This window comes from Salmo trutta, chromosome 23 (assembly GCF_901001165.1).
Source record: "Salmo trutta chromosome 23, fSalTru1.1, whole genome shotgun sequence".
Lineage (NCBI taxonomy): Eukaryota > Metazoa > Chordata > Actinopteri > Salmoniformes > Salmonidae > Salmo > Salmo trutta.
The window spans coordinates 39,727,524-39,748,413 of NC_042979.1; the positions used below are offsets into that span (position 1 = coordinate 39,727,524).

The window sequence follows — 20,890 nt, forward strand, 5'->3', positions numbered from 1 at the left end:
ACGTCGTCCGGGTTTGTCGAGGTATGCCGTCATTGTAAATAAGAATTTGTTCTAAATTTACGGGCCTAGTTAATTCAATAAAATTTAAAAAATCTAGGTTCAGGCAACAGTAGCTGTACCCCATAAATGCCCCAATGATGCAAACTTTAATGGTATGACACATTTGAGTTATTTAACAGATGCTCTTATCCAGAGCAACTTACAGGAGAAATTAGGGTCAAGTGCCTTGCTCAAGGGCACTGTTTGATATTTTTCACCTCTTCTTTCTACAAGGAGTTTCCAAGGCTGACATTTTCGAGTTGTCTTGAACGTGGCACTATTTGTGGAGGGTTTGAGGATTCTGAAACGCCCCTTTCACTTTGACAACTTCTATGTTTGAAACGGTACAGAAGCAGACGTGTGGATATGAAAATGCTCTCTTCAAACATGTTAATCCTATTTGACATTGGTTAACTTTTAAAACCATCAACCATGTTGTTTTTCACAGAGGATTATAATTAAAAGCGTCACCAATATACTTGAAAATAATACAGAAACTTAGATCTTTGTTAATTGACAAAACATTTGTTTGCATTTCGAAGTCGACCGACTTTTATTTTGAAAGAGGCGTATGATCACGTGACCAAGTTTGAACTAGCTTCATTGCTGGCAGGTGCTGGGTTTCCACTAGATTGTACGCCACAAATTCAAAATAGTCAGTCTGAGCGCAAAATGGCTACAACTTGTTATAATAGGTTTCAGTCAGAAACGACATCGATTATGGCAGTTGTCGTTGACACGGCAATGACAGAAATTAGCCGATTTCTGCCCACCGTGCCAAACTCTTACCCTAACGTTAGCAATCCGGAGAGAGAGGTGAGTAGCTGTAGCCGACAGTGCAAATTGCACTACAGCAAAGACTATGGATCTCTGGCTACGTGACGGACGGAGTTGAGCTTGCTACGTAACGTTTAACTTTAGCTAACTAGCTAAAGTTACACCACACAACAATTATTAAAATAAATATTTGGTTACACGTTAGGTTGTCTAGTAACAGAGAGGATGAGGTAAATAGAGGCCTAATTCGGCGGGAAGTCACACTCCCTACGGCATGTAGCGTTTTTTCGCCAACCAAGAAAGGAGTTTTTGTATGGAGGTCAATAAGTGTTGAATTTGGGCATAAAAAAGTTTATTTGATTATAAGTTTTTGTAATGGTCGTAGGTTACGAGTGTACTGGCATAAGTAGGACACGTGACAGACCAGCAACTCAGCGAGAGAAAAAAAACACCATCGGAGTTGTCTCGAAATGGCTGTACATATTTATAGCATGAGGCCTAGTAGCATAGCATCTCACTCAATTGTTAGGGTGGAGGCAAGTATCTTGTCAGTATATCCATAATCTTTGCTAATTTAGTAGTTTATCCACTATGATAGTATTTGGCGTAACTATGACTACGTTAGCTTGCAAGTTAGCTATAGAGTGCAATAGCAAAGATAGTACAGTATAAATATGGACAGAAACTGCTTCTATAGAAATCCCCAATCACGCTTGTAAGCGATGTCAATGTGACTGACGTTGGCTAGCTATGCCGCGTTCAAAACAACTGGGAACTCGGAACTGGTAACTCAGTCATTTCTGACTTCAGTGTGTTCAAGACAATTGGGAAACCGGAAATGGACAAGCTTCGACTGGGAATATCGTTTTGAATGGTCATCCAACTCCGGAACTCTGGCTTCTTTCTCGAGATCCGAACTGAAGATTACTGACTATGTGATTTCTACTAGTTCCCAGTTTTGAATGCGTCACCAATTGTCTTGAATGCACCATTATGCACCAGGTCTAACTGCGCATGTGCAGGCCGTCAAATCAGACACTGCAATATAAACGGCGAAAATGAAAACGTGTCAGTTTGTAACTTTCAGGAGGTCTGTTTAATAACATGTTCAGCTACTTAAAGGAACATTTTACTCAACTCTTAAGGTATTAGCAGTCTAGTTATCAAAGTATTGGACCTTTTGAGAAGCAGTGTCATCGGCGTTGTGCCTTTAGATTTCGAGAAAAGGAACAACTAAGGAATAATTTTTCACTTCTCATTGACCACGTTTACATGCACACCAATGTCCTGTTATTATTCGGGATACTCAAGTGTTCTGTTTTTAAGTTGACACGTAAACAGCATATCCCGGTTATGAGAAACCCGGACAAGATGCCTGGTATATGCTGATACTGTGGCATGTTAATGTAACCGATGTGAAATGGCTAGTTAGTTAGCGGTGGTGCGCGCTAATAGCGTTTTAATCAGGGACGTCACTCGCTCTGAGACTTGAAGTAGGGTTTCCCCTTGCCTTGCAAGGGCCGCGGCTTTTGTGGCGCGATGGGTAACGATGCTTCGGTGGGTTTCAGTTGTTGATGTGTGCAAGGGTCCCTGGTTCGAGCCCGGGTTGGGGCGAAGAGAGGGACGGAACCTACACTGTTACATTAACATCGTATCCCGTTTTGCATATCATGGGTGTTGTGTGATGATGTTTTCAAACAAATCACTTCAAAAAGTAGGCTACCTGCACAGTTCGATCAGGACTGTATAGCTACTTTCACCCCTAATTTAGGCAACCTTCTGCTTATTTCCGCCATTTGCTAGGCCATTTTATAATTTCCTCCATTTGGTTGCATGTATCAAACTAGGTGTCTTTTTATACAGGTAACAAACTGCGATTAGGAGCACCCCCTTTAAGAGTGTGCTCCTAATCTCAGCTCGTTACCTGTATAAAAGACACCTGGGAGCCAGAAATCTTTCTGATTGAGAGGGGGTCAAATACTTATTTCCCTCATTTAAAATGCAAATCAATTTATAACATTTTTGACATGTTTTTTCTGGATTTTTTTTGTTGTTCTGTCTCTCACTCTTCAAATAAACCTACCATTAAAATTATAGACTGATCATTTATTTGTCAGTGGGCAAATGTACAAAATCAGCAGGGGATCAAATACTTTTTTCCCTCACTGTAGCTACTTGGGTAACCTTTTTTTATTATTTCTCTACACAGCTTTGCACAATTATGAATCTTGTGACAGGGGAGGCTATTAGGAAAATCTGCCAACTATTCCTAGTGGCCTCCTCGAGTTTACATAATGAGAACGATAAACTGAAGACCAAGGTGGAGCAGATGGATGAAGATATGAAAGCTAAGGTGGAGCAGATGGATGAAGTTCTGAAGACCAAGGTGGAGCAGATGGATGAAGATATGAAGGCATTGACTGAGAAGGCTGAAAATTATAGAGCATCACTGGCTAAAATGCAGGCACAAGCAGAACCGAAAGGACCCACACATATTCTGCTCAATGGAATGATTTTTGCAATACCACCAGTTGGTGAGTGTTTTAGACCTAGCTAGCTAGCTACCTAGTCATTACTGCCTAGGCTTTAGCTATAACTAGCACGTTAGCTAATAGGGTTCTTGGCCTGTTTTTTTTTGTTTTTTTTGTATCAATTTAGGCCTACATGACTTACATCACACATCATTTTGTGGAAAGAAAGTTAAAAGCAACAGCGTTTTGAACGTGTTTTAATGTAATTATGATATGTTTTTAGGTCTCCCAATGTTGTCTGGAATGACAGCAGCTTCAACATTGCCAGGGAATGTCAGTCAAGCAAATCCGGTCACTAACGCGATGTCAGTCTTTGCAGGTAATCCTTAAGAGAATTTTATTTTGAATAATGGTTACCAGACCAGGGTCTTATTCACTAGGAAGCAAATGCTACAAAACGGAATGTTTATTTTAATGCTCATGTAAACTTTTTTTATATAAATTAATGTATTGGTAGATTTTTTTGACTAATGAAATTTGACTAGCGTCCTGTCCAGCTAGTGTATTTGTACATCAAGATACCTCATACGACATAAGTTTGCTCTATAGTAGAGCAAGGCAATATATCAAATTAATTGATACGTGTGTTAGTGCAGCGTTCCAAATGCCTGTATCGCAAGAATCTAGGCTGAGTTTATTTCCCATTTTTATGAGCATTTGTCTTATTGGTCTCATCTCCTTCGCTCATCCCTGTACTGTGTGCATTCTCCCCCTGCCACCAAGCCCCTCCCCTTGACACTCACAACAACAAAGAGTAAAGATCACTTCCTCTCTGACAACAAGCAGTTTCAACTCTATTTGCATTTGAGGTTTGGTACAACAGGACTAGTCATATTGACACTGAAACACAATTTTACTGTAATAGAGAAGTTAACGTCTAACGATACCATTTGTATGTCTCAACTCAAATTGTGCGAATAACCTATTAAAACGTGAGTATCAACGAACATTGATACTGGAAAACTAATGCTCAGTTTCTGTTGCTTGCGGTACTACATACCGATAGCAGCATTTTAGCCACAGACAGTAATACTAGATGTCTAGTCTGTTTTATAAATGTGCAATGAGCATAAACTATATTATAAGGAATAAGCAACTCGTTGTCATTCTGAGAAATAAGGTAGGCCACTTGATTTCAATATATGAACAAAGAGGACAGGCTAGAATGCTGTTCAAACAATTGGAGATGGACAGAAGGGTGTGTTCATAACAATTCAACTGTTCTGCCTTGTTAACTAGCAAGCTAGCAAATAGATCCAAGTTGGCTAGACTTTAAATATAAAGATTAGCTGGCTATTTGCTAGCACCTGGGCTTGAGATTGTTTGAGACCGGTGTTAATTTCTTATAACGCCTACTACAAGAAGTTGGTCATTAGTGAATTTGGATTATGCATGGTTCTGGTTAAATGTTTAACCAAAAGGGCATTTTCATAGACAGACGTAAAAGCCAGATCAGTGATTATTGCAAAAAATCAGGTTCAACTATTTTGATAAAATAATTAAAATATTAGTGGGTCATGTGGACGGCTTTTTAATAGCCTAGGTATAATTTCAGAAGTCCTGAATTCATTAGATTATTGCTGACTGTTTGAAATGCAGTGTATTTTACTTTTAATTGTACAACACATTTCATTTAGAGAACATATAAAGTGTGTAGAAAATGAGTTAGAAAAAATAGAGAGATGATTTTTAGGCCATATCGCCCAGCCCTACTCTATAGGCTCCGGACCTATGGGCCGTTATGGATCAGACAAGGCTACTTACTTTCAGTTAATGAAATTAGTTTAGTATAATCCTCATTTGTAAAACTTGTTTAATGTATAGTTTTGTAATGTGTGTGTATATACTCATTTCTTTCATCTTTAGGTCCTGCAATGGTTTGCAGTAAACCCACAGAGACATCTTCATTGGAGAATGACTCCTCTCTGGGAGACACAGATGGACTGAATACAGACCCCTCCCCAAGAGACACTGAATCCAACGTTGAGCATATGAGAGCTGCTCTGCCAGGGGACAATGGGAGAGACAGCCATGAAAGACAGAAAAACATCAATACTACTAAAAGGACACGATCCAAAGAAACCAAATGCTTCAAGTGTGATATTTGTGAGAAGACCTTCAGCCGGAACAACCTACTGGTACAACACAAGCTAACTCACACAAGACCCTTCAAGTGTGATGTTTGTGAAAAGACCTTCAGCAGGAAGGGGTCACTGGAAGCTCACAAGCTAAGTAAACCAAGACCCTTCAAGTGTGACGTTTGTGAGAAGAACTTCTGTCTGAACCGCTTGCTTGTACGACACATGCTAATTCACACAGGAGAGAGGCCATTCGCTTGTGGTCAATGTGGCAAAACATTCAGGATGTCCAAGCAGCTCGAACATCACATGTTGCGTCACAGAGAAAAAACGTTCAGTTGCAAAATTTGTGGAAATGTTTTGTCTACCAAGAAAGATCTGAAACGACATCAGCTTGTTCATGCAGTGGAGAGACCATTCAAGTGCCTGACTTGTGACAAAGGTTTCACATCAAGGACTCTGCTTATCGAGCACGAGAGAATCCACACCGGTGAAAAACCGTACAGCTGTGCTGTATGTGGAAAGAGTTACAGACAGCATGGTGGTCTTAGTATTCATATGCGACGACATACAGGTGAACGGCCGCACCCATGTTCTGAGTGTGGTAAGGGTTTTATGACAAGCAGCAGCCTCAAAAATCACATGGTTGTTCATACAGGGGAGAAGGCATTTACATGTGAGACATGTGGAGCTGCTTTTGGCCATAAAGGAAACCTTGTGAGACACCAAGTGCTTCACACAGGGGAGAGACCGTACAAATGTGAAGTGTGTGGGAAAAGCTACCTTCAGTCCACTGACCTAAAAGCTCACATGCACCGTCACGGGGCAACCAAACCATTTATGTGTGACCTATGTGGAAAGACTTTTATGTACAATTTTCAAATGAGACGACACCATCTAAAATGGCACACAGCTGAAGGAGAGAAGCAGAGGGAACGAAAGAGAAAAGAGAGAACGAGAGAGCGAACCGCCAGGAGAGTGGGAACCTCAACAAAGCCATTCAGTTGCGACGTGTGTTTGAACAGCTTCAGCTCCATGCTAACTCTGAAAAACCACCAACAAGTTCACACGGGACAAAAGCAATACTCTTGTTCCATTTGCGAAAAGACCTTTGCCTATAAACATACTTTTGACTATCACATGAGACTTCACAGTGGAGTAAAGCCCTACGCTTGTAAATACTGTGAAAAGAAATTTGTTCTTAGGCAAGCTCTAGAAGGACATGAGCGAACCCATACAGGTGAAAAGCCCTTCAAATGCAGTTATTGTGACAAGACATTTGCAGTCAACACCAATCTCAAAAGGCATGAGCGAGTCCACACGGGAGAGAAGCCATTCAAATGTGATGTCTGCGGTAGAGGTTTCAGCCAAGCTAACAATGTCAAAGCCCACATGCAGGTCCACACCGGAGTTAGGCCTTATTATTGCAAGAGATGTGGAAAGGGCTTTTCTGACATAAGACACTACAAAAACCATAGCTGTAATGGTGTGGCAGCAACACGTGATCGGTCTCGTAACTCTTCAGACCGCTCTTTCAGAAATAAGAAAGGAGGTGAAGACAGCAGTGCTTGCCATAATGCTGCTGTGATGTAGACTCAGTCAGAGGCGGAAATCCCGGGGGACACACGACCCCCCCCCCCCTCCTGGGAAAAATATGATTTGTCTCCCCCAATGTATCACTGAAACATAACTATGTAATTTAAATAATATTAATAATACGCAATGAATGCAATTGTGCTGATTATAGACACTTAATAGCGCGTTAAGTTTCAAAAGATTGCGACCCCACCCCACCCTTTGCCTCAATGGTTTGATCCACTGCCAGTTCCTTAGTTGGCAAGGTAACAGAGGGGTCGTATCCACTGTCTGAAAGGCACTCAATGAACGTAACTGACGTGAGGTTAATCCAGTCAATCGCGCGCACACACTAGCTGAATATGCAGAGCTAGCGCGCAAATATTAACTATTAAGCTAGCTAGTACCTATTCCATTTATGTGGCCTCGTCAAAGATGGAATCTTTGCTATCGTCAATTTATTCCAAGATCAGCATGCAGATTATGTAAGTTAGTGCTTCAAAGTCCCTGTGATAAGGTTAGCGATAAACTGGAGTCCAAACTGAACAGAACTACACTCTCTTCTACCATTGTCTTAAATATATTTAATGGTCTCGTTGCAAAAGCTAAATTGTCGTAAGGGAACTTTTATTTATTTTATTTCACCTTTATTTAACCCGGGTAGCAAAGATTATAGCAAACACCACTGAAACTGAATTGGTGCTCGCTAGCTTTGCAAATTCAGCTATTGTTGGAAGCCAGCCAATATGAAACAAACTATTAAAATTACAAAAGGTTACAGCATATGTTGTGTAAATGGTGAACTCATACAGCTGTCAACTCTTGTCATTTTAATCCGTTTCACATTTGCTAGCTACCTTTTAGATCGAAGCCCAAATAGAATGATAAAAGATAAGATGATAGAAGCCCATCTCCTACTGTAAATAACCTACACACTGTGTGTGTAGCCAGCCAGCCAGGTAGAAAAATGGCAGAAAAATAAAAGACGGACATCAGAGTATTTTTCATTACACCAAAACACAAAGTAAGAACCCTAGTAGCCTAATATCTCAAAGACTAGTTGATAAAATGTTCATGAGAAAGAAATGAAGTTCTAATGGAAATGTTTCACAATGATGTCATTAGGCAGAGCAGGCAACAGATGGCACACAGACAGCAGAGCTGGGGACAGATATGCAGGGACAGACTGGCAGAGACGGTGAGTCTCAGGTAAGTTTGTTGAGTCTTTGTTTGGCAACATTATGAAAGGTTCTCCATTTTTTTTTACTTGTATAATAGGAACATAATTGGAAAATGCCATGTACACCCCCACTCTCAACTTAAACTGGTGACTGAACTAAGATTTGTTAAAGGCAATGGTATTGCTGTTGTGATTAGTTATGTAGTTTTGGGTACCGGTAGTTAGGAGTACGGCGAACACCTTATTTCTTTGGTTCCTCAATATACATTTACCCTATTACAATGTAGGCTATGTGTTACAGCACTAATTTTGGTGTCCCCCTCAGGAATTGCTCTTGAGAAAATTTCATTTAATTGTACCCTCCAAAGTTGATATCAGATTTTCGCCCCTGGACTCAGTGATATAATCTCTATCATTCACAGTGGGGCAACTTCCTGCTTTCAGACATCAGGAACAACGGGGATGTATCTGTAGGGTTAAAAGTTCTGGGATGGGTTTCTGGAAAGCCTCATAGGAAATGAATGTGTGCTTTAGGAAATTAGATGAGTGCCTGCTGTCATGCTTGGAGATATTGCTGTAAGTCTAAGGGTCAATGTTCATTAGCCCACATTATCATGGACACGTTTATTTCTGACTGCTGAATCATTTACGATGTTTTCTTTCTATTGTGTAAGTCATTAAACACCTAATTCATGTGTAAATATCAGAACTTCTCATTTACATTATTGTACGTCAGCTACATAGGACCGTTAGATTAGTGATTCAGGTGATTGTCCTGATTGGACAACATTTTTTAAGGATTTCTTTTTTTAATTTTTTTTATACAGTGTATACGTATACTAAGTGTATAAAACATTAAGAACACCTGCTCTTTCCATGACATAGACTGGGTGAATGGGCATGTCAAAAATGTTAAGTGCCTTTTAAACGGGTATGGTGGTAGGGGGGGTGCGCAACGCAATATTAGTAAGGTATTACTAATGGTTGATATACTCACTGTATATATGTTGGCATTAAAATGCACCTGAAGACCTTTTTTTCCTGGTTTCTAAACTTTGGTTGTCTCCCTGGATGTTGGTTCTTTTTCATTTTAAATTGGGCAGGCAAGTAATTGACAACTTTTCCCAGTATTCCCAAGTTTTTTAAATGTTTCTTACCTTTCTGCTCGACAAAAGCCTTGCATCAGTCCTACTTTTATAATTATTACATTTACAATTAATACTTTCATAATTTGTTAGGGTGCGTAATAGATTTGTTCTGTAGAAGCAGCACTTTACTGGCTTAGGGCAGTGTGGAATAAATAATCATGAATTGTTCAAAGTCCCATAAACAAAAACTGTTGCAAAAGGGCTTACTGGTCTTTTTCTATGAAGAATCTTAAGTGAAAGTGAATAATAGTGAGCAATAGATCTTGACCTCAACCTAGACCTTTTTCCTCCTTTGTTTTGTAATTGTGGACTGAATAACTTGTAGGCCTTAGATGGCAACGGTTCATTTCTTTCCGTACATACTATAGCAGGCTATTTTATGAGGGTCAATACAATTGTTACAACAGTATTTCATTTTTATCAACACGTTTTTGTCATATCCTACTGATTTTAAGGTCACTAATTTATTGAGTGGTGTGATGAGTTCATTCTGCTGGGATTCCCTGTTATTGGTCATCAGTGTCCTGGATAACAAAGAAAACCCCTCATAATGGTACAGGAAGCAACTCCACCAGTACTGTATGTAAGACTTACCATTTATCTCAGACTCTTTCCCATGCATAATGATCCTGTTATGTCTCATGTCCACAAATGAAGGGAAAGGGTGCATAGAGGCGGGAAGGAATTATCAAGTGATTAAAGGGGTCATGCTGTTTTTATATGGCTGCTATGAAAGTGATCTGTGTATGCGTGTGATTCATTCAGGGGTCTAAGGCTCTGCATCACAGTGCTAGCTGTGCCACTAGAGATTCGGGGTTCGAGTCCAGGCTCTGTCGCAGCCGGCCACGACCGGAAAACCCATGGGGCGGCGCACAATTGGCCCAGTGTCATCCGGGTTAGGGGAGGGTTTGGTCGGCAGGGATGTCTTTGTCCTATCGCGCACCAGTGGCGGGCCGAGCGCAGTGCACGCTGACACTGCCGCCAGGTGTACGGTGTTTCCTCCGACACATTGGTGTGGCTGGCTTCCGGTTTAAGTGGGCATTGTGTCAAAGATGCAGCGCGGCTTGGTTGGGTTGTGTTTCAGAGGACGCGTGGCTCTTGACCTTTGCCTCTCCCGAGTCTCATCGCTGCAACTCCCGGACGGACAAGACTGTAACTGCCAATTTGGATACCACAAAATTGGGGAAGAAAAGGGTTTTTTTAAAAAGTGTATTCATTCTGCCGATTCTGTTAAAGGGAAGCGAACGAAACGGGGATAAACATACCTTAATTTGTCCAATAGAAACTCTCGTTTACAACTGTTGGACTAATGATTACACCCAAGATCAGTAAGATGCAGACAAGATTGTGCAAGGTGTTATTGAATGTGTATGTCTGTCGCCTTGATTACTCAAATTTGTCTTTACCTTTGCATCTACAGTACGTTCAGAAAGTATTCAAACCCCTTGACCTTGTCCACATTCTGTTACGTTACAACCTTATTCTAAAATGTATTAAGTAGTTTCCCCCCCTTATCAATCTACACACAATACCTCATAATGACAAAGCAGAAACCGGTTTTTATTTTTTTTAAATCACTTTTTACTAAGACAAATACAGAATTGATCACATTTACATAAGTATTCAGACCCTTTACTCAGTACTTTGTTGAAGCACCTTTTGCAGCGATTATACCTTTGAGTCTTGTGTTTGACGCTACAAACATCCCCACAGCATAATGCTGCCACCACCATGCTTCACCATAGGGATGGTGCCAGGTGTCCTCCAGATGTGCCGCTTGGCATTCAGGCCAGAGTTCAATCTTGGTTTCATAGGACCAGAGAATCTTGTTTCTCATGGTCTGAGAGTCCTTTAGGTTCCTTTTGGCGAACTCCAAGCGGGCTGTCGTGCTTTTTACTGAGGAGTGGCTACCGTCTGGCCACTCTACCATAAAATCCTGATTGGTGGAGTGCTGCAGAGATGGTTATCCTTCTGGAAGGTTCTCCCATCTCTACAGAGGAACTCTGGAGCTCTGTCAGTGACCTTGTATAGATGTGTGTGCGTGCGTGCCTTTCCAAATCATGTCCAATCAATTGAATTTACCACAGGTGGACTTCAATCAAGTTATTGAAACATCTCAAGGATGATCAATGGAAACAGGATGCACCTGAGCTCAAATTCAAATCTCATAGCAAAGGGTCTGAATATTTATGTAAACAAGGTATTCCTGTTTGTTTGCAATAAATTTGCAACAATTTCTAAACCTGTTTTAGTTTTGTCATTATGGAGTATTGTGTGTAGATTGAGGAAAAAGTAAATGGGTCTGAATACTTTCCCAAATATACTGTGTGTACAGTGCCTTTGAAAATTATTCAGACCCCATATCTTTTTCCACATTTTGTTCCGTTACAGCCTTATTCTAAAACTGGAAAAGAGGTTGGGGACTGTATCTCTTTGTGGACTGATGTTTATTTTTGCTTGGGATCAGACTGGTGACTTGCTTTGCTCTCCGAAGCATGCCCCCGTTGAAAGGAGTGATAACTGGAGTGACATTAAGTGTTGAGGAGGATCAACTTATGCCCGCTGTTTGGTGAGACGCAGAACCGGTGGAGAGCATGGTGAAACAGAGAAGACGCTGACTTTTGATGGCATCTTTACCCATCAATGTCAGTTATCCTGAAAGAGCTTTTGTCCTGAACCCATTACAAGGTTTTAGGTGCCAAGCTTATGGTCATGTTGCAGCAGTGTGTAGGAAGTGGATTCCTTAGATGTGAGACGTGTGCAGGAGGGCATGAGACAAAGGAACAGGGATGTATTGCTGCTACAGCATGGGGGAGCAGCGCTCCCTCACTCTTTTCACGGAGCTGATAAAAATAATTATTGAAAATGTATTCGGATGAATTCCATGAAAACGATACAATGACAAACAAGGCAACAGTAAACGTCACCCCCCCCCCGGGCCAATCAGTGTAATTTTGTAAATGCCAGATCTCTATGGCAAAACGCATCATTCATCCAAGTTTTGTCAAAATTGGGCCAGTGGTGTCTGATAGTGCGTGAGATAGCTAGACTCATATCCCTGAGCATGTGTGCCAAATTTCAAACAGATCAACAGATATAAACATGTGCCTGTTAGAGCGCTACCATGTGGTTGATATGAATGTTCTAACATATGTTGAGTCTCGACTGTGTTCGCAACATGTGTACCAAATTGTTACAATAACAATATCCTTGATTGATTTATATGCATTTCTGTTCCAGACCACGCACACGTGCATGTTTATTGGTCATGTTTTAAGTACCAGTCTAGACAATATTGGTTTAAGACCTTTGTCCATAGATGCCACATATCATGGGGGACAACTAAATAAATATATAGGCTATAGCAGCCTGTAGGTAAATGGGGATTTCTTCCCTCTGGTGGTGGAGTGAATGAAGAATACCATTCAAGTCTATGGAGCTTTTTTTTTTCTTTTTTTGTTTGTTGCTATGATCCCTTACTGATGTCACCACTTCAATCAGTGTAGATGAAGGGGAGGAGACAGGCTAGGTTGTAGAAACCTCATGATGGGAAAATTTGGGAGTATCATATAGTAGCCTAAACCTATCGATGTTACACTGATCTGGTTTGAATGGAATATGAATGACAGTCATCCAATATGCTGTCCTTGAAATAAGGCCATGCTAATAAAAAAGTAGTACAAAGTTAAGTATTTGTTCCCATATTCATAGCACACAATGACTACATCGAACTTGAGATTCTACAAATTTGTTGGATGTGTTTTACTATTGGTTTTGGTTGTTTCAGTTTATTTTGTGCCCAATAGAAGTGAATGGTAAATAATGTATTGTGTTATTTTGGAGTCACTTTTATTGTAAATAAGAATATAATATATTTCTAAACACTGCTACGTGAATGTGATTGCTACCATCAGCACAGATAGAGCTGATGACTTGTGAATGAATGAGTGAGAAAGTTAGTCACAAATATCATTGTCTTAGTTGTTACATGTTCAACTACTTATGGAAGAATTTTGTACTTCTCTCATTGACTTCTCAACCCCCCGCCTGGTCGGCTTTGTCTGTTTCGCAAGTGTCACCGCTGGGTTTAGAAACTCTTAGTCCTTTTTCTGTCACAAAGTGTAGTGAATTCACACTCCAGAACAGCCCACACAGTAGGTGGCAGCATGCACTTCTAACGTATGTTTGCAGCCTGCCATAATACCATAGAAGGAAAAGACTGAGGTCACTAGTTACCACAAACACAAAGTCATACACCGGTTTATTTCTAAAATATCTTCTTAAAATCCGATTTTAAGGCTAACCGTAACCACACTGCAAACTAAGACCAAAAAGCTATATTTTGGGGGGGGGGGGGGGGGTCGTGAATTTGTACGATATAACCTATTTTGACTTTGTGGCTGTGGTAACTAGCGACAACCAAAGACTGCCTGCTTTCCGGTCATGTCTAGAAGGTATACGCAGATATGAGACAGATATTTTACCAGATGTATAAATGTGAAGTATCCGTTTGGCGTATCCACTCACCACCAAATAGAGTGGTGAGAGGAAGCACAGTGGTCGAAGATGGATTTTGGCCTACATTCTGCTCATTTTCTCAGCGATGTAACACTTGGTCTCAGTAATTTTCTGTTCCCAAAACTAAAATCTGTTACGGACAGAGTGGAAGGGCGAATTTAGTTATTTTCCATGCAAATACATGCTAGAACGCGCTGATAGGCTTGTTCTGCCCACTATGATGAATTTGCTCTCATTGGAAACGACAGGCTGTGGTCTTTCTTGGGAATAGTTATAAAAAAAACTTTGGTATACAGTTTGGAGAAAAGATTGGGGGGCATTTTAGCAAACACTTTGCCTAACCTTAATCTAACAATGTCCTGACCTGCTACGTTAATTATCCAAATCTTCTGCGTACTTTCTAACTTGCTACGAAAAGTCAATTTTGACAAAAACAGTATCCCTTCTAGCCAAATCCCTGCCTTCCCGTGTTTGGGACAACTCCTGTCATTGTTAAACGGAGACACGGCCGTCTCAGTATTTCTGACGACTAGCTTCCCGTTGCTGGCAGTTGATAGCTAGCTAGTTAGCGTGGTTATTATTCTATGCAAATTAGTCTGAGGGCAAAATGGCTACATCTTACAACATGTACCAGTCAGAAACAACATCGATTATGGCCGTTGTTGTCGAGGCGGCAATTACAGAAATTAACAAACTTTGGCCAAACTCTTACGCCAATGTTAGCAATCCGGAGAGAGAGGTGAGCTAAAGTTACGTAAATATACTGGTGACTACGCGTAGCGTTAGCTATCTAGTTTATCCAACGTTGGTTTTTAACCACATGATATATGGTATAACTATGGCTAAAATAGCTAGCTTCTCTAGCAGGCTAACGTTACTAGCTAGCTATCTTAGCCTTCGGCTAAGCTTGTTAGCTAACGTTAACTAGTTTGCAGACTTATTGGTTTCGCATCTTTGCTGTAGCAGCGTATAGCTTATCTAGTTACTTAGGTAACATGTGTTTCAATTTCTCCACACAGCTTTGCACAATTATGAATCTGATGATGGAGGAGGCTATTCGTAAAATCTGCCAACTATTCCTAGTGGCTTCCTCGCGTTTACAAAATGAGAACGTGAAACTGAAGACCAAGGTCGCGCAGATGACCCAGTTGTTTGAAAACAATACACAGCCAGGTAAAAATATGCTTATTTTAACGCTCATGTAAAAAATATTGATATTGCCATAAGGGTTGGGTCAGTTCAATCCGGAATCCATGGCATGTCCACTCCCTAACCATTTTAATTTCCAATTTCATTGGGTTTAGGACGTCCCAAGGAACTGGATCGCATGGACCACCATATATTGGTAGACTTATTTGACCAACTAAATTAGACGAGTGTCCAGCTTGTCTATTTCTACATCAAGATGCCTCATGCAACAGAAACAGGAGATCTATAGGCTCTGGCCCAATGGGGCTTTCTGTATTGAGCGATTTCAGTGCCAACAACAGAAACCATTTCAATTCAATATTTTTAATGTGTAATGCATAAATTGAATCATTGAATTCATAAATTGAACATGTTTTTCATGATTTGAAACTGAAACCAATGAATACAAGACAACTTATTTTAATTTTGAAATTAGCTTGGTAATGTGTAAAGCCTGATTTCATTTATAGTGTTGTGTGTGTGTGTGTGTGTATATACTCATATTCCTTATCTTTAGGTCCTGCAAAGATTTGCTGTAAAACCACAGAGACGTCTTCATTGGAGAATGACTCCTCTCTGGGAGACACAGATGGACTGAATACAGACCCCTCCCCAAGAGACACTGAATCCAACGTTGAGCATATGAGAGCTGCTCTGCCAGGGGACAATGGGAGAGACAGCCATGAAAGACAGAAAAACAGCAATACTACTAAAGGGACACGATCCAAAGAAACCAAACGCTTCAAGTGTGATATTTGTGAGAAGACTTTTAGCCGGAACAAACGGCTGGTACAACACAAGCTAACTCACACAAGACCCTTCAAGTGTGATGTTTGTGAAAAGACCTTCAGCATGGAAGGGTCACTGGAATCTCACACGCTAACTCACACAAGACCCTTCAAGTGTGATGATTGTGACAAGACCTTCAGCCGGAACCGCTTGCTGGTACGTCACATGCTAATTCACACAGGAGAGAGGCCATTCGCTTGTGGTCAATGTGGCAAAACATTCAGAATGTCCAAGCAGCTCGAACATCACATGTTGCGTCACAGAGAAAAAACGTTCAGTTGCAAAATCTGTGGAAATACATTCTCTACCAAAAAAGATCTGAAACGACATCAGCTTGTTCATGCAGTGGAGAGACCGTTCAAGTGCCTGACTTGTGGAAAGGGTTTCACATTAAGGAAACTGCTTATCGAGCACGAGAGAATCCACACCGGTGAAAAACCATACAGCTGTGCTGTATGTGGAAAGAGTTACACACAGAGTGGTGGCCTGAGTTATCATATGCGAACACATACAGGTGTACGTCCGCATTCATGCTCAGAGTGTGGTAAGCGCTTTATGACTAAATCCAGCCTCGAAAGACACAAGGTAATCCATACAGGGCAGAAGCCATTTACATGTGAGACATGTGGAGCTGCTTTCGGCCATAAAGGAAACCTTGTGAGACACCAAGTTCTTCACACAGGGGAGAGACCATACAAATGTATATTGTGTGGGACAAGCTACCTTCAGTCCACCCTCTTAAAAGCTCACATGCATCGTCATGGGGCAACAAAACCATTTATGTGTGACCTATGTGGAAAGACTTTTATGTACAATTTTCTAATGAGACGACACCATCTAAAATGGCACACAGCTGAAGGAGAGAAGCAGAAAGAACGAGAGATAAAAGAGAGAACGAGAGAGCGAACCGCCAGGAGAGCGGGAACCTCAACAAAGCCATTCAGTTGTGATGTATGTTTGAATGGCTTCAGCTCCATGCTAACTCTGAAAAACCATCAACGAATTCACACAGGACTAAAGCAATATTCTTGTTCCATTTGCGGAAAGACCTTCGCCTATAAAAATACTTTTGACTATCACATGAGACTTCACAGTGGAGTGAAGCCCTACGCTTGTAAATACTGTGAAAAGAAATTTGTTCTTAAGCAAGCTCTAGAAGGACATGAGCGAATCCATACAGGTGAAAAGCCCTTCAAATGCAGTTATTGTGACAAGACTTTCTCAGTCGGCACCAATCTCAAAAGGCATGAGCGAGTCCACACGGGAGAGAAGCCATTCAAATGTGACGTCTGCGGGAGAGGTTTCGGCCAAGCCAACAATGTCAAAGCCCACATGCAGGTCCACACCGGAGTTAGGCCTTATTATTGCAAGAGATGTGGAAAGGGCTTTTCTGACATAAGACACTACAAAAACCATAGCTGTAATGGTGTGGCAGCGACACGTGATCAGTCTCGTAAATCTTCAGACCGCTCTTTCAGAAATAAGAAAGGAGGTGAAGACAGCAGTGCTTGCCATAATGCTGCTGTGATATAGACTCAGTGATATTATCTCTGTCATTCACAGTGGGGCAACTTCCTGCTTTCAGACATCAGGAACAACATGGATGTATTCAGTAGGGTTAAAAGTTCTGGGGTGAGTTTCAAGAAAGCCTTGTAGAAAATGAGATGCAGGCCGCCATAATGCTTGGAAAGTTTATGGTCAATGTTCATTCTCATGGCAACATTGTTAATTTCTGACAGTGCTGAATTGGTTCCAATATGTTATTTTTTTTCTATTGTGTAAATCATTAAAAATGTAATTCATGTGAAAGTATCAAGCTAGATATTCACCTTTTGTCCGTCAGCTACATATTTACATTTACATTTTAGTCATTTAGCAGACGCTCTTATCCAGAGCGACTTACAGTAGTGAATGCATACATTTCATACATTTTTTCCCGTACTGGTCCCCCGTGGGAATCGAACCCACAACCCTGGCTTTGCAAACACCATGCTCTACCAACTGAGCTACATATGACCACTGGGTGAGTTATTCAGGTGACTAATTGGGCAGGAATTTAAGGAATTCTTGTTTTTACACTTTATGTAAAAAAAAAAAAAAAAAAACATGCCTTTACACGGTGTATTAGGTACACCCATCTAGTACTGGGTCAAACCCTTTTTTGCCTCCAGAACAGCCTGAATTCATCAGGTCATTGAAACATTGCTCAATTGGTATCAAGGGACCTAACGTGTGCTAGGAAAACATTCCCCACACTATTACCACCAGCCTGTACCGTTGACACCAGGCAGGATGGCGCCATGCTTACGCCAAATCCTGACAACCAACAGCATGATGGAACAGGAACTGTGATTCATCCCGCCAGGCAATGTTTTTCCACTCCTCAGTTGTCCAGTGTTGGTGATCGTGTGCCCATTGGAGCCACTTCTTTTATTTGGCTGATAGGAGTGGAACCCGGTGTGGTAGTCTGCAGCAATAACCCATCTGTGACAAAGACCGTGGAGTTGTGGATTCCTAGATGCCGTGCTACACAACACTGTTGTACTGCTTCGTTATTAATGAATATCATAAATTAATTACCCTATGGTTCAACAGTTGAGGTAGTGGAAACTCAAAACATTAACTTGATCACTAACTCCAAATACAATACCCACTGCTAGTAGCGATGTATTTATCCAACAGTAAATGTATTTGCTAAAATAACTTTGCAGTTGTATGCTACTACCCATGAGCAGCCTACAACTGTCCTCACAATGGCCAGTGCGCATATCTCAAAGCCATAATAAATATCTTGTTCGAAAAATAGTTGCTATTGAGTTGAGAAATAAAAATTATACCTACAGAAAGCTCTTCAAATGGGACAAAGAGACAAAGCTTCCTAAAAATAGGAAGTTTTGAGTGAGGTGATGATGTACACTGCTCTTTCCATGTTTATAGGCACCTTTTTCTTTATTTTTTTACAATCCATGATCTTGGCTGTGTAACTGATGACAGAGTTGGAGCAGGTCTCTTTGCTGATGCCGCATTTGACGTTGAATGAGAGTTTGCGTGGCCTCTGCTCAGCCTATCAGAAAACCTTGGTAGGCTGTTGCCCACTGATCAGCCAAAGGCTCATTATCGATTAGTATAACAGGCCCCTGGGCGCTGGCCATGTCATCTTTTACAAAATGTGTCAACTTCAACCAAACTAGCCAACGAAAAAAATGGCCCAGCCTATCTGGCATTTGCCAGGTGGCCAATCAGACCCTGGCACTGGTGGAGGTGCTTCCTGTACCATTATGAAGTGTTTCCTTTGTAGTCTATGACTCTAATTGCCAATTGACAGGGAATCCCAGCAGAGTAAATGGAATGCATCATACCACACAATTAATTATAGTAGACCATAGTCACCTTAAATTAAGAGGATATATGGCACAAGCTTGATGATAAACCTGAAAATACTGATTCAATTCTAATAAAATACTATAGTATTGTTTAGAAAGAAATGCACTGTAACATTGCCATCTAGGGCCTACAAGTTATTCAGTGGGCTGTTTCTCCACCTATTGCTGAATCTCCGTCACTACAGATGGGCATGAGCAGAAAGCACTGCGAAATCCAAAATAGTATTTCCATTTTCTCCACAATTTCGATCTTCTCATCGCTGCAACTCCAAAATGGGCTCGGGAGGCGAAGGCCGAGTCATGCGTCTTCCGAAACATGACCAGCCAAACCGCGCTTCATAACACCCGCCCGCTTATCCCGGAAGCCAGCCGCACCGTTCACCTGACGACCAAGGTCAGGCTGCCACGAGTCGCTAGAGCGCAATGAGCCAAGTAAAACACCTATTGTGCACCGCCAAATGGGAATCCCGATCATGGCCAGCTATGATACAGCCCGGGATCGAACCAGGGTCTGTAGTGACGCCTCTAGCACTTTGATGCAGTCCCTTAGACCACTACACCACTCGGGAGCCCCAGGTCACAAATGTAACCGTGCAGTTAACCTAACGTAGCAGGCGTAAAATAAACTCCTCAAACTAGATCCCCTACATACTGGTCCAGACAAGAAATTCTGTTTCGGGAGGTTCTCTTCTGAACTGTTCAACCAATCCAGTGAATGTGGAGGAGGAGTTAAGATGGACTCGCCTGTACTGTCTGTTGTTTCTTTCCAAAAGCGGAAGTTCAGTCACAGGCCTTCTATCCATTTATAATGAATTAATATCTATGATATTAATTAGTGCACATAAAGATGTATGTAATTAATCTCTATTGAACAAATCTGGAAATTCTGGTTTCCTATTTAGACAGTAACATATAGCAACTATAATCTAATTGTCAACCGAAAATTCATGAACATCACTGGATTAGGTTGCACAAAAATATATTGAATCATGTATTCCAGCTTGGAATTGTTAGATGAAACTACTTATTTGTTGAACACCTCAGTAGTCTTATGCGTCATACTTCTTAATAAAGTACTATATTGGCCAAATCATGGGCTGGTTCCACCAGCTGTAAAAGTAAGTGGCACCAGAGACATCAGGGGGAATGTTAGCTTTGTAACACTTAGGGCTCTATTTCCGGCTGGCGCTGTTGGTGGTTCAGGAGTCAAACGTACGTTAGTTTGCAAGTTCGTCGTGTAAAACCTGGCGCACTGGCATTTTCCAGCCCTAATGCCAGGTTTGACAATATACCTGTCTAACATCAGCTCGCTTGAGCTGAGGTGGGAGGGGTGGCAATATTTGAGGTGTGGCCTTAAAAACAAGCGCAAAAGTGACCATTCCATGCAGTGCTAATGGGAAGTTAAGGCAAAAAGCAGGTCTTAACGGTAACAGTTATTGGCATGGATTTTGAGAGCAGAAGCGCAGCATTTCGAAAGATGTGCCGGTGAATCTCGTATTTAGAAAAAAAGATTATTACAACAAAAATGGTTTCCCCCGTTTCGTTTAATTTGCTAAAAAAATAATTAAGTAACATTAAAATTGGACGCAATACAAAAAAGTCCGTAAATACACAACTTGAAGCAACCACATATTTAGCCATGGAGCGTGTTCTGATTGGCCAGTGAGACAGAACAACAGGGAGG

The 20,890-nt window shown here is 41.1% G+C and overlaps 2 protein-coding genes across 5 annotated transcripts in view; both read left to right on the plus strand.

Moving 5' to 3' along the window:
* LOC115160035 (zinc finger protein 708) lies at nt 1-7,101 on the plus strand. Its single transcript, XM_029710278.1, has 4 exons — nt 1-21; nt 3,026-3,350; nt 3,571-3,666; nt 5,214-7,101. The coding sequence occupies exons 2-4, from the start codon at nt 3,038-3,040 to the stop codon at nt 7,016-7,018; spliced, it is 2,214 nt and encodes a 737-aa protein (XP_029566138.1). The 5' UTR covers nt 1-21; nt 3,026-3,037; the 3' UTR covers nt 7,019-7,101.
* Nucleotides 7,102-13,884: 6,783 nt separating this feature from the next.
* LOC115160034 (zinc finger protein OZF) overlaps nt 13,885-20,890 on the plus strand; it is a 51,321-nt gene continuing 44,315 nt past the window's right edge. Inside the window, exons 1-4 of one of the 4 annotated variants that reach the window (XM_029710277.1) lie at nt 13,885-14,585; nt 14,866-15,019; nt 15,151-15,191; nt 15,552-17,635. In XM_029710277.1, the coding sequence (XP_029566137.1) occupies nt 15,677-17,356 (1,680 nt within the window). In that variant the 5' untranslated portion in view covers nt 13,885-14,585; nt 14,866-15,019; nt 15,151-15,191; nt 15,552-15,676 and the 3' untranslated portion in view covers nt 17,357-17,635. Of the gene's footprint in view, nt 14,586-14,865; nt 15,020-15,150; nt 17,636-20,890 lie in introns of those variants that run through there. The other 3 variants (XM_029710276.1, XM_029710274.1, XM_029710275.1) reach the window with 3 other exon arrangements.

Bases quoted from the DNA above. Each gene is read 5' to 3' on its own strand.
- LOC115160035 (XM_029710278.1), top strand. From the start codon at position 3,038: ATGAATCTTGTGACAGGGGAGGCTATTAGGAAAATCTGCCAACTATTC. The intron at 3,351-3,570 runs GTGAGTGTTTTA...ATATGTTTTTAG, and splicing joins TTTTGCAATACCACCAGTTG to GTCTCCCAATGTTGTCTGGA. The intron at 3,667-5,213 runs GTAATCCTTAAG...TTTCATCTTTAG, and splicing joins CGCGATGTCAGTCTTTGCAG to GTCCTGCAATGGTTTGCAGT.